Source organism: Vipera ursinii (assembly GCF_947247035.1).
Source record: "Vipera ursinii genome assembly, chromosome: 16".
In the NCBI taxonomy this organism is placed as follows: Eukaryota; Metazoa; Chordata; class Lepidosauria; order Squamata; family Viperidae; genus Vipera; species Vipera ursinii.
Genome location: NC_139529.1, coordinates 7,857,823 through 7,869,972, shown reverse-complemented (window position 1 = coordinate 7,869,972; position 12,150 = coordinate 7,857,823). Strand labels below are relative to the sequence as shown.

General features: G+C 43.7%; 1 protein-coding gene across 1 annotated transcript; it reads left to right on the top strand.

Moving 5' to 3' along the window:
- The first annotated feature begins 2,455 nt into the window (after window positions 1-2,455).
- On the top strand, window positions 2,456-8,781 carry PLPP7 (phospholipid phosphatase 7 (inactive)). Its single transcript, XM_083375365.1, has 2 exons — window positions 2,456-3,007; window positions 6,159-8,781. Exons 1-2 carry the CDS (start codon window positions 2,560-2,562, stop codon window positions 6,521-6,523), a joined length of 813 nt encoding a protein of 270 aa, XP_083231491.1. The 5' UTR covers window positions 2,456-2,559; the 3' UTR covers window positions 6,524-8,781.
- Window positions 8,782-12,150: the final 3,369 nt, after the last annotated feature.

Genomic DNA, 12,150 nt, shown 5'->3' with positions numbered 1-12,150 from the left:
TTTTATTATTATTTTATTATTTTATTTTTTATTATTATTATATTATTATTTTATTTTATTTTATTTTATTACTTTTTATTTTATTTTATTTTATTTTTTATTTTATTTTATTTGTAATACGGCAGCCTGGAGATTACAGCTCTAATCCAAAATGTGGAATTAGAACTTGGTGTCTTACAATCCTCCCTCTCTGCCCCCCCACTTCCTTATCCTCCAACTCTACTAACTAACTTGGTTTCAGGGGGCTGAAAGAAACCAGTTGGGGACTGTCAACCACCCGGAATTTCGTATACTGGGAATTGTCCAAGGTGCTAAAATAGACTTGGGCCAGAGATCAGATTGCAGGACCAAAATAGCCCCCGAGCCGCAGCGGTGACAGCCTGTCTCCGCCACCTTGGAAATCTGAACTGACAAGTGCGACAGCCAGACAAACCCAGTTTGCGGCTGGCTCTGTGTAGAACCGAGAAGGAGCAAACAATGCTAAAAGAGGAATGCGACACCTTAGTTGCCAGAAGCTTCCAGATCCAGCCCAGAGTTTCCAAACTTGCGGTATTATTATTATTATGGATAGGGTTGCAGAATGACTTTTGTCCTCTGAGGAAAACAGGATGGTAAAATCTCATTCTTGAGTTTTTCCGTCAGGGTAATGTCTCAGCTGGACTACTGCAGTGAGCTTTCTGTGGGGCAGCCCTTGGAGGTGGTTTGGAAATGTCAACCAGAAAGCCCTAACTTTGAGTAAATGTTCGGCATTCATTTAGGAACCATTCAAAGTTGCAGCGCCACTGAAAAAAAAATGGACTTCGGACCATTTCCCACACTTGACCGTTGCAATATCCCAAATGGTCACGTGATCAGAATTCAGACGCTCGACATGTGACTCATGCTTATGACGGTTGCCGCATCCTGGGCTCACGTGATCCCCTTGTGCGAACTTCTGACAAAGTCGGTGGGGAAGCCAGATTCATTTAACGACCATGTTACTAACTTAACAACTGCAGTGTTCCACTTAACCACAGTGGCAAGAAATCGTAAAATCAGGCACTGTTCGTTCTGGAACTATGTTCCTTGCTCAGCCCAGATTATCTCTGAGTGTCGGGATGGAATCTGGGGTGGGAGCAATCGGCCTGCAGGAGGGAAAGTCAACAGGCAAGTCAATCAAAGAAAAAGATTCTCAGCAGCGGAAATAGCCCTTTTTCCTGGGTCCCTGCAAAGTCCCGGAACACCAAGCCAATCCAGCAGACTGGCTTTCCATAACGCAATCTCAAAACAGAAAACAAAGATGCCTTTGCAATATCTGAATAAATTGTGCAGACGCAGTTTCTCAGCACTGACCTGAGCTGCTGAATTAATTGTGTGAACATCGTCCAAATGGGTCATCAATTAATATCTGCACCTTGAAATCACAATGCTGTGTGGCAGATTCCTTCCTTCCTTCCTTCTTTTCTTCATCCCTCCCTCCCTCCCTCCCTCCCCCTTCTCTTTCTTTTTCTTTCCTTCCTTCCTTCCTTCCTTCCTTCCTTCTTTTCCTTCTTTCCTTCATCCCTCCCTCCCTCCCTCCCCCTTCTCTTTCTTTTTCCTTCCTTCCTTCCTTCTTTTCCTTCCTTCTTTTCCTTCTTTTCCTTCTTTCCGTCCCTCCCTCCCCCTTCTCTTTCTTTTTTCCTTCCTTCCTTCCTTCCTTCCTTCCTTCCTTCCTTCCTTCCTTCCTTCCTTCCTTCCTTCCTTCCTGTCTCTCTCTTTCTCTCCTTTTCTTCACTGGCAAAACTGCTTCTAGACAGCAAAAACCAGCAGATGAGCTCTTTCCCATCAACCCTCCCGCTTTCCATTCATATTTAATTTAAAAGCTGCAATGGAAAGAACTTCCCCCCCCAAAAAAAGCAAAACAACCCAAAGAGGGCAAAAAAACCCCCAACCCCTCCTCCCTTCCCTGCACCTTCATCCAGCTTGCTGTCAGCATGGAAAAGCCAGCTTCTCTCCAAACCCCCCCCCCCGGACTCCAGAACCCATTATCCCAGCCCTGCCAGCCTGGGCGGTGGGGATCGGCAGCCCCTTGTGCCAAGAGGGGTAGGGCGTTGTGGGGTGGGGGTGGGGGCGGAGTGGCGTTTGCATCCTTTATATCATCCCTTCCCCCCCCCCAGAGACAAAACAGCCCAAAAAGTGGGAAGGGAGCAGCTTAAAAGCAACCAAACCTTTGGGTTGCGTGAGCACCCTCCTTCCACTTCTACCCATTGGATGCTCATGCCTTTCTCAGGTGCCAGACTGGCTAATTTGGCTGTCAGTGATTCCCTCCTCCTCCTCCTCCTCCTCTTGTTTCCAAGCTTGGTGGGCTTGGAAAGTCAATGTTTATGGCCATCGGCGGGTTCCCCCTCCGGAGGCGTCTATATTTAGAGTTTGGGACAGCTTCCCAGGCTTATGACTTTTGAGGAGGGGGGTGTCAAGGCTGTCCCGGGCTTAAGCAGGAGAGAAGCGAGCGAGGGAGGGAGGGGGGGCTAGCTCTGCCGTCCACCTCCCCTCCACGGCTGAATTTTCCTCCCCCCCTCTCTTTAGAGACAACGTGCCACCATGCCCGCTGTTTCCAACCGAGCCAGGGCCCGGGAGAGGAACGTCTTGAACCGAACCGAGTTCCTCTCCCTCAACCAGCCCTTGAAAAGTGGCCAGGAGTCTCGGAGTCTCCCCCGGAGGCTGAACAGCCAAGGGGGGCCTGCCCCGGCCCAGAGCGAGGGCTCCAAGGAGCAGCGCCCGTCTCAGCAGCTGCCGGAAGAAGACCGCATGCAGCTGAACCCCACTTTCAAAGGCATCGCCTACAATTCCTTGCTGGCCATTGACATCTCCTTCTCCAAATGGCTGGGGGTCTGTGCCAGCAACGCTGCGGCCTGGGGCAATGCCCGCTCCATGGTCAACCTCATTGGCATCACCGGGCACGGCATTCCCTGGATCGGGGGCACCCTCATCTGCTTGGTCAAAAGCAGCACCTTGGCTGGGCAGGAAGTTCTCCTCAACCTGCTCTTAGGTGAGTCTTTTGCTCTTCTCCATCTGCTCCGAACACCCCCAGACCCCATAATTCTCCCTGCTTTCCTGTTACTCAACTCATCCTATAGAATGAAATCCCAACATTCTCCCTGTTTTCCTATTCCATTCAATGAATCCTATTGCGTGGAATTCCATATTCCTCAATGTTTTCCTACAGGTTGAAATTCCATCATCTTGTATTCCTGTTTATCCTACTCAATTAACCCTGTTTTCCTATTTATTTTACTCAATTAATCCTATGCTATGAGATTCCATAATCTCATTGTTTTCCTATTTAACACTACACAGTGAGAGTCCTGGAGTCTCGCTGTCCGTAGTCCTTTTCCAATTTCCTTACTCCCTTATTTTCTTCCGCTGCACTCTTGATTTTCAAACTCAGCCCTTCATCTGGGAAATGGGCATACTAATCAAACTGAATCGTCGAAAGCAGAGATCCCTAGCAAAGTCAGAAGAAAGCCAAGGTTCATTTTGTAGTCAAGTTCCGCTAGAGACCAAAGAAAGTCCAAGGGAATACAATTCGATGTTTGTGGAACAAACGCATGTTCATCTCCCACAATCCTGCATCTTCCAAATAAATCCATTTATGGGCCTCGTCAGCAACTAGGCCCGGCTGTGGGGGATCGAGGCAAGCCCCCAGAGCAGGTGGGAAGACATTGGTTTAACACGGCCACAGAAGGCTGAAATTCGTTTTGCCGAAGGGAACGTTGGTTTATCGACAAGTACTGATAGGGATAAGTCAGTAGAGCCTCCATTTTCAGGGATAGCATACCAGATTCCCTCACCTCCTTATTGTGCTAAGAAAGCCCATTGGATGTACAGGCAGTCCTTGACTTATGACTGCAATTAAGCCCACAATTTCCGTTGCTAATCTTTGAGGTCATTATGGTTTCCTCCATTTACTTGGCTTGTCAGAAGCCGGCTGGGAGGATGACAAACAGTGATCACGTGATCCCGGGACAGTGATCATAAGAACGAGCTAGTTAGCAAGTGTCTGAAATTTCTTCACGTGACCACGAGGAGGAAAACCGGTCACGAATGACTTTTTTCAATGCCGTTGTAACTTTGAATGGTCACTAAATGAATGATCGCAAGCCGAGGACTTACCTCTGTTGTATCCACTCCGCTTCTACCTTTTTGAGTTCCATCTAAAGTTGACTTTGCATTGAGTTCACTCGAATTATATGTCATGTTTCTTCATCACCCATCTCCCTCGGGAAGAGCCTCTGGATATAACCAAACTAGAACTCACCGTCTCCTGGTTTCTAGCCGGGTGCCTTAGCCCCCAGACCAAACTGCCTCTCTGTTATCTTCCAGGTCTCCATATTTCCTCCTTTCCGACCCTGGAAAGGAAGTCCTCCTGGGGACGAAGGAATGGATAGTATCCTGGTGGGGAAAGGATTGTGAACATACCAAGGGGAGAGCACTCTGTTCTGATGAGTTCCTCCTCTCTCATCTAAACCAACACATGGTCAGAAAGATGGAGGGGGAAAAAAAAAAGCAGTGAATATTTTCAAGATGTTTCTTGAAAACAACTCAAGGCCTCGAAGGACGGGGAGAGGGTTTTTTTGTTGCAAGATTTGAGGCTAAGTTGCTCAAAAATTAAATATTCTTCCATAGCTGGGCGACCTCGCCTATGAATGTTTCAGGACACAGCTTGTTTTCTGCAAATGTGTGTGTGTGTGTGTGTTTGTGTCTTTGAGCAATGTGTAAGAAGGCCTTTGACTCACCCTTCCTATCTTAAAAAAAAGATAAGCAAGAGATTCTTGAAGGTTAGAGGTTGCAACAATTTTTGCATGGGGTGACTAATCTTTTTCTAGCCAAGCACAATGGAAGTGGAGAATTTCCCCAGTAAGAAGTGCGATGGGGTTCACATCTCACTTTACACGAACAAAGTGTTTCCTGTTTTGCAAAGAATTCTGTTTTGGTTCCGTTTGAATTTACAACAGCCTTCTGAGAGGAAAAAAAATACAGTCAAGGCTTTTTTTTATATATGATAACTGCAGCAAAATTATGCAGGACAATTTGGCAATATCTACAGTGAAGATGACAAAATTTGCTGAAATGGCTAAGCTGATTTGTCTGATTAGAAACAATCAATGACTGGGATAAAGAAAGCAAAGAAACAACTTTGTGAATGTCCCAATAATTCTGTTTGGTCTCCCTCCCTCTCCGAGGCTTACGATGCAATCATACCATGAATCCTGAGGAGGCTATTCTGGGTTCCCAGGAACTTCCAAATTGGAGCTGAACTGAGAATGCTCTGCAGGAAACCAACTTATTTGCAACGTGATCTTTTCTTGGCACAAGTTTGCCTGGATGAATGTTCCTGAAACCTGGGCAGAAGCCACACTACGGTATCTGGTTCAGATATACAAACTGGTTTGTTTGTTTGTTTTCCCTCAAGGACATGGCACTCAGGTGGAAGGGACAATCCCTGGCCAGATTGTGGTGAAACTGACAACTCTAGTTTTTGGACAAGAGAGGTTGGATGCCTTCTCCTTGATTTACCCAGAAGAATATTTTCTGCAGTGTGTGTTCATAAATCAGCTTTCTTTTTCTCACATTTTGCCTGCCCGACTCCCAAATTTTTAGTCATTTTTTTAGCAGTATGGTCTAGTGGTTGAGGCAACAGGCTAGAAACCAGGAGACGGTGAGTTCTAGTCCTGCCTTAGGCATGAAAGCGAACTGGGTGACTTTATCAGGAGACGCCGAATTGTAGTCATGTCAGACTTGAATAGTGGCTGAGAGACTTGGAGCCAATCCCCTCATTGCATTAGGACAAACACATTTTTTATTTAACTATGAAATTTATATTCATTAAATATAAAGTTTAAATAATAATAATAATAATAATAATAATAATAATAATAATAATAATAAATTGTATATAATTATTAACTTTGTGCTCATGCCCCTTTCTCTCTCTCTCCTTCCTTCCTTCCTTCCTTCCTTCCTTCCTTCCTTCCTTCCTTCCTTCCTGCCTGCCTGCCTGCCTGCCTGCCTGCCTGCCTTCCTTCCTTCCTTCCTTCCTTCCTTCCTTCCTTCCTTCCTTCCTTCCTTCCTTTCCTTTCTTTCCCCCCTCTCTCTCTTTCTTTCCCTCTTTCTTTCTCTTTCTCTCTTCCATCCTCTAGCTCTGCTCCTGGACATCATCGTTGTAGCCGGGTTACAGAAAATAGCAAAGCGGAAAGGTCCTTATGATATCACTCCAGGCATTTTGGACTATCTGACGATGGATATCTACGCCTTCCCTGCTGGTCACGCCAGCAGAGCTGCAATGGTGTCCAAGTTCTTCCTCAACCATCTGGTTCTAGCTGTCCCTCTCCGTATTCTTCTTGTCCTTTGGGCCTTCTTAGTGGGACTCTCTCGGGTCATGGTGGGACGTCACCATGTCACTGATGTCCTGTCTGGGTTTGCCTTTGGTTACATCCAATTCCGACTGGTGGAGATTCTCTGGATGTCTTCCAACACGTGCCAGATGCTGATTTCTATGTGGTGAAGAGGCGTGATGACCTCAGCTTTCTTTCATTTTCTGTTTGAAGACACGGACGAGGCCAGAGACAAAGGAGCCATGAAGCTTGCTCTTTTAAGAGTTCTTCTAGAAGTTCTTCAAACTTCTTCTTAGAAGTTTGTCCTTCTAAGAGATGGAGCTGAACCTCCTCAGGAAGCTTAAGAGACCGCCCTGTCTCATGTAGCAACCTCATCTGGGAATCATTGAGACTGATTTTTGATTGATTGATTGATCTTTGGCTGTTTTTTTCCGTGATTCCAACCAGAAAGCAAATCCAAGGATCAGGGACAACATTGCTTTCTCTTGCTATCTGGCTGTTGAGACATCTCATAGCTCTTGCTTTTTAATCTGGGGACAATCGTAGAATTTAATGGCAGTTGAGAAATACAGGAGGAGCTTCCTTGCCCAAGTTGAGGTGTCCACCGGTTGTGTTGCGACTCTCGTTCTTGGACATCCCAGCTTCTCTGCCTTCTTTCCCAACTTGGACATCATCCAGATGGGTGAACTTCAGTTCTCAGAATTCTTTAGTTAGTATGGTCACTTGCTAAGAATTGTGGGAGGTGAACAGCATCCTTCATAGTGTGGACTTCACTTTCCAGAATTCCATAGTTAGAATGGTCACTGATGAGAATTGTGACAGAGGATGGGCATCAGCAACAAGGATAGACTTCATTTCCCAGAATTCCCCACCAGCACCTGGCCAACACTGAGAATTCTGGGATCTCAAGGGCCCCCTCCAGAAAGGTGGATTTCAGCTTCCAGGTTGTGAATTCTAGAAGATGAAATTAATGCATTTGGACAACCTACTATGGGGAAAAACTTACACCATGCCTTATAAATTATTGCTAATGATACAAGAGTGTTGTGTATCTCTTAGACATTTTTCCTTGTTTTATTGCCAGTTTTCTAGCCAAGCAAAATTCAGGAACCTTTAAGAGAGCCAGGTTAGGGTAGTGGACTAAGGTGGCAATCATAATCGAGTTCAAAGCATCATTTGCCAAGTTTACAAGTCTGCAGCCAAGTTCACACACAATGGATTCCCCCAATGTAAACGTTGATTTGCAAAATAAAGTGGCTGGATTCACCTATTATGCAGAAGAGAAATCAAACCCACTAACCTATGATTTACAGCAATGTTCCCCAATCGTAGCAACTTCAAGGTGGACTACAACTCCCAGAATTCTCAGCAATGGCTAGGCTGATGGTGAAACTCTGGGAGAGGAAGTCCAAGGTTGAGGAACCTTGACTTAGAGAGACGACTGAGCTCAGGGAAAAGTTGACCTGCCATGTAATGCTTAAATGTGGTTTGTTGCATCATTGGTGATCAAGTTCATGGTAAGCCGTAAACCAGAGCAACAATGGCTGAGGTGATATAATTGAAACTAAGCTAAGCCTTGAATGGGATGAAGAACATTGCAAACCCTACTTTACAACCAAGAGATATGTGAAATGAATAAGCTGTGGTTTATGTGGTAATATTGGTTGAAGGAACCTTGACTTAGGATTCCTTTAAGCAAATGAAAGTTTTTTGATCAGGTTCATGCAGTGCATAATTTATGCAAATGAGGCCTCTACGGCTTGCTTATTCAAACCACAGTTTAGTGCAATGGGGGAAGCCAACTATCCCCAACCTCACGGAGAACAATGAAAGGATGACTTACAGATAAATATGGCTGTTTCCCCTGTCCACTACACTGGATGATCTAGAAGAGAAAACATCTTGGGGATCTTCTAATGATCTTTGGAATCCTTATCGCTCGATAAAACTGGAATTTAATTTGTAATAAAGGGTCTGACAAGTTTGGTCTTGTTTGTTCCTTCTTATACTCAGGAAAAGAGCTTAGTTGTAGAACGATGAATGGTGGCCTGGAGGTGCTTTTCACAAGTTTGAAGCCTCAGGGAGATGCAGTGGGTCCACACAACTTTACCTCCAAAAGGGAAGGATTTTGCTTCCATCTCCATAGCAACCGTTGCAGATGGAAGGATAATCCTCTATTATAATTCTTTTACCATCGGAGTTGATGAATTTGAAAGCTCTGTCTAAGAGCATCTGAATTTTCTGTGGACCCTGCGTTTGGGAAGGGGGAATAAAATTGAATAAAAGTAATGGAATTAAATCAAATTGAATTGTATTGCCTTGGGACTTTTATCATCTCTGCATAGCCCTCCAGCCAATTAACTGGAGAGCCCTAAGCTCTCCACACTGCTCTTGACAGGTTATGCTGGTTTATGATCTTAAATAAAGATTTGAGGAGTTGACTTTTGATTTGATTTGAGATTTAATTTGTGTTCTGATTTGATATTTGATAAATTCTGGGAGTTTCAGTTCATCGGCATTCAGGAGGTTTCCCACCCATGACCTAAATGAGAATTTAATCCTAGTTTTGGAAAATAAGGCAAGATCCACTTAATGTCCAGTGAAGTAGCACCTTGGACAGCGGCTGACCAGTTCAAGCTGGGAATTCTGAATTGGATCCAATGTTGCTTGCTTTGCCTGACAAGCTACGGGCTGAAATCAAAATCTAATAGACGCGGTTCCTTACTCCTTACTAATGCGTTCTTATTTAATGAGCTTTTGGATGGTTGCATTTTAATACTTTAATTAGCGCCTCATGCTTTTTCTTCCTCTCCAGCCATTAGCCTGGATACGAAGCACACCGCTGAGTTGAAAAGCGACGATGACAAAAATCTCCTGCATAATTTGATTTAAAAGAACCAACATCCATTACAGACTCCATATACATTTCTTGATCTTTCTTTCAAAGGATCCCCGGTAAGAAAATTCAGGCAACAGAGAAGGGAGTGCAAAGCTTTGGAAAAAAAAATGTATTGGATGCCTTTTGATTTTATCTCGATGGGCTCCAAAAGAATTGTGTAGCTGCCTTTGCAAAACTCAGGAGTGCTATGCATCTCCAAGGCAGGGATTTGTTGAGCGCAACCTCTAGTCTTCTGCCTGTTCGTCCTGCATAATGACTGTTACAGCCCTTACGCTGTACAGGTAGTCCTCGACTTACGACACAATTGAGCCCCAAATTTTTGTTGCTAAGTGAATTTTGCCCCATTTTACCACAGTTGTTAAGTCAGTAACGTGGCTGTTAAGTAGATCAGAAATTTGGGGCTCATGTGATGTGATGGTAAGTTGAGGACTAATGTATGGACGGGATCTGCAAACAGGCAGAAATTAAGGTGACAGCTCCTGCAATGCAGTCGACCTCCTTGACCAGTGTCCTTTCAGCCAGCACAGATGCCAAGCTGGCCGAAAAAACACGTTGGGTGAAGCGGTATAAGATGATGGTTTGCTTCAGCTGCCGATTAAGGAGGAAGTGGTTGGCAAAAGGGCAGAAGTTTCTAGCCAGCTGAGTGAGGAAAAATTCTCTGCCTGAATCAGCACAAAACTGGAACTGAATTTTGGAAGCATCTGAGAAATTATGGCGATGGGCAGGAGACAACCAAGAAGCTTCCTACAGAGAGGAACGTACAAAGAGAAATACGATATAGAGTCCTTTCCAACTCTCTTATTCGGTTTTTTTTGTTATTCTGAATGTGGAGGCGTAGTCCTGGGCTGCATCACCAGAGGGATAAGTGAAGTGAAGTGACAGCACCATTTTATACTGCATTGGTGAGGCCACCAGTGGAATTGGAATTGTGTGTCTAGTTCCAGTCTCCGTGATACAAAAAAGACGCTGAGATCTTAGAAAGTGTGCAAAGAAGAGCAACAAAGATGACAACAGGTTTGGAGGCTGAATCGTATGATGAATGGTTAACTAGGTTTGCCTAATGAAGAGAAAGATTAGGCCGTTTTCCAATATTTGAGGGGCTGTCACAGAGAAGATGGGGTCGACCTATTCTCCAAAGCCCCTGAAGGCAGGACAAAATGAAAACTCATCAGACACCCAACCTAGATCTAAGGAGAAATTTCCTGATTGTGGGAACAAATCATCAGTGGAACAGCTTGCCTCCAGAAGTTGTGGGTGCTCGATGACTAGAGAGATTGGAAAGCCATTTCTCTGGGATGGTGTCTCATTCAAACAGGGAGTTGGACTAGAAGACCTCCAAGGTCCCTTCCAACTCTATGATTCTTTTATATAAACTTTGCATCCTAAATCCTTGGACAATTATTTCCTTGGCTTCCTTAATATAGGCTCGTCGGCTTTCCAAGGACTCCATCTTGTGGAGATACTTGATTATCCTATTTTTCTTCTGCTGCTTGGAAGGACCCAGCTTTAAATGAATACGCATATTAAACAGATGGTGAAATTGTGATGTACACACTCTTTAATAGTATATATGGATCGTTAAAAGTATATTGTACATAGGTATTCTTTATATATTTAAATTGTACATTGTTAAAGAGTGCATTACAGACTTAACATCTAAACTGTGTATTGTTATGCATTATATGCACATTATTTAAATATTGAAATTCTGTATTGTTAAAAGTACGTAATACACATACTATTTAAATATTACTCAAATTGCATATTGTTAAAGTATGTAATATACACACTATTTAAATATTCAAATTCTATATTGTTGAAGTGTATATTATATACACACAATCTAAATATTATTTCAATTATACATTGCTAAAGTCTGTATTGTACACAGGGTATTTAAATATTACTCAAACACCGTATTATTTAAGTATTTATTTATTATTTATCAAAATTATATAGCTGTCCATCTCACAAAACAAACTCCTCTGGGCAACGTACTAAGATTATCTATATACACACAAGGCATATAAAAAATGCACATTTTAAAAATTGTTTTCTGGTGTGCACCTCCCCTCGTTCACTCTTCTAAGTGTTTGCAAAAAATATTAGGTATATTTGTTCTCTTGAGTTTGATGGGTTGCCTTGGAGATATATAGATCTCTGGAGAATCTGGCATTTATAGTAACGGGCTGGGAGATGTGCGTAAACTAATTCCTAGTGTCAAGATAAAGGATCTGATTCTCTGTAATTGCTGTTTGTGATCTATCTTCAAGAGCTTCTTCCATCCCGGAAGACAGTGTATATTGCAGAAAAGAAAAATCCAGGATGGGATTAACCATAGTTTGTTGGCTAAAGCCCAGTTTCAATGGAGAAAATCTGGAGTTATTAGCCTTCCGTCTTCTATCTATATCAGGGGTAGGCAACCTCGGCTCTTTTATGACTCGTGGACTTCAACTCCCAGAATTCCTGAGCCAGCTTGGCTGAGGTAAAAGGGAGAGGTTTCCAAGCTGAGCCATGCTGGTTGAGGAATTCTGGGAGTTGAAGTCCACGAGTCATAAAAGAGCCGAGGTTGCCTACCCCTGGTCTATATCAAGCAATTCTGTAATCAAAACTACATTTTGTCCATTCTAGCCAGTTCCATTCCGCCTGGTCAATTTCATAATCTCGCTTTCAGAAAAGGAATTCTCTCATTCATTCTAAGGATCTGTATCTTCCATATTTTCTCTCTCTCCCTCCCTTCCTTTTTCCCTTTCCCTCCGTTCCTTTTCTTTCTTTCCTTCCTGTTTACATTTTTCCTTCCTTCTCCCTTCCCTCCCTCCCTTCTTGTATTTCTCTTCTCTTTCCTTCCTTCCTTTTTTTCCCTTGCTCACCATCCTTCCCTCCCTTTCTCATTTTCTT

Bases quoted from the DNA above. Each gene is read 5' to 3' on its own strand.
- PLPP7 (XM_083375365.1), top strand. From the start codon at position 2,560: ATGCCCGCTGTTTCCAACCGAGCCAGGGCCCGGGAGAGGAACGTCTTG. The intron at 3,008-6,158 runs GTGAGTCTTTTG...TCCATCCTCTAG, and splicing joins TCTCCTCAACCTGCTCTTAG to CTCTGCTCCTGGACATCATC.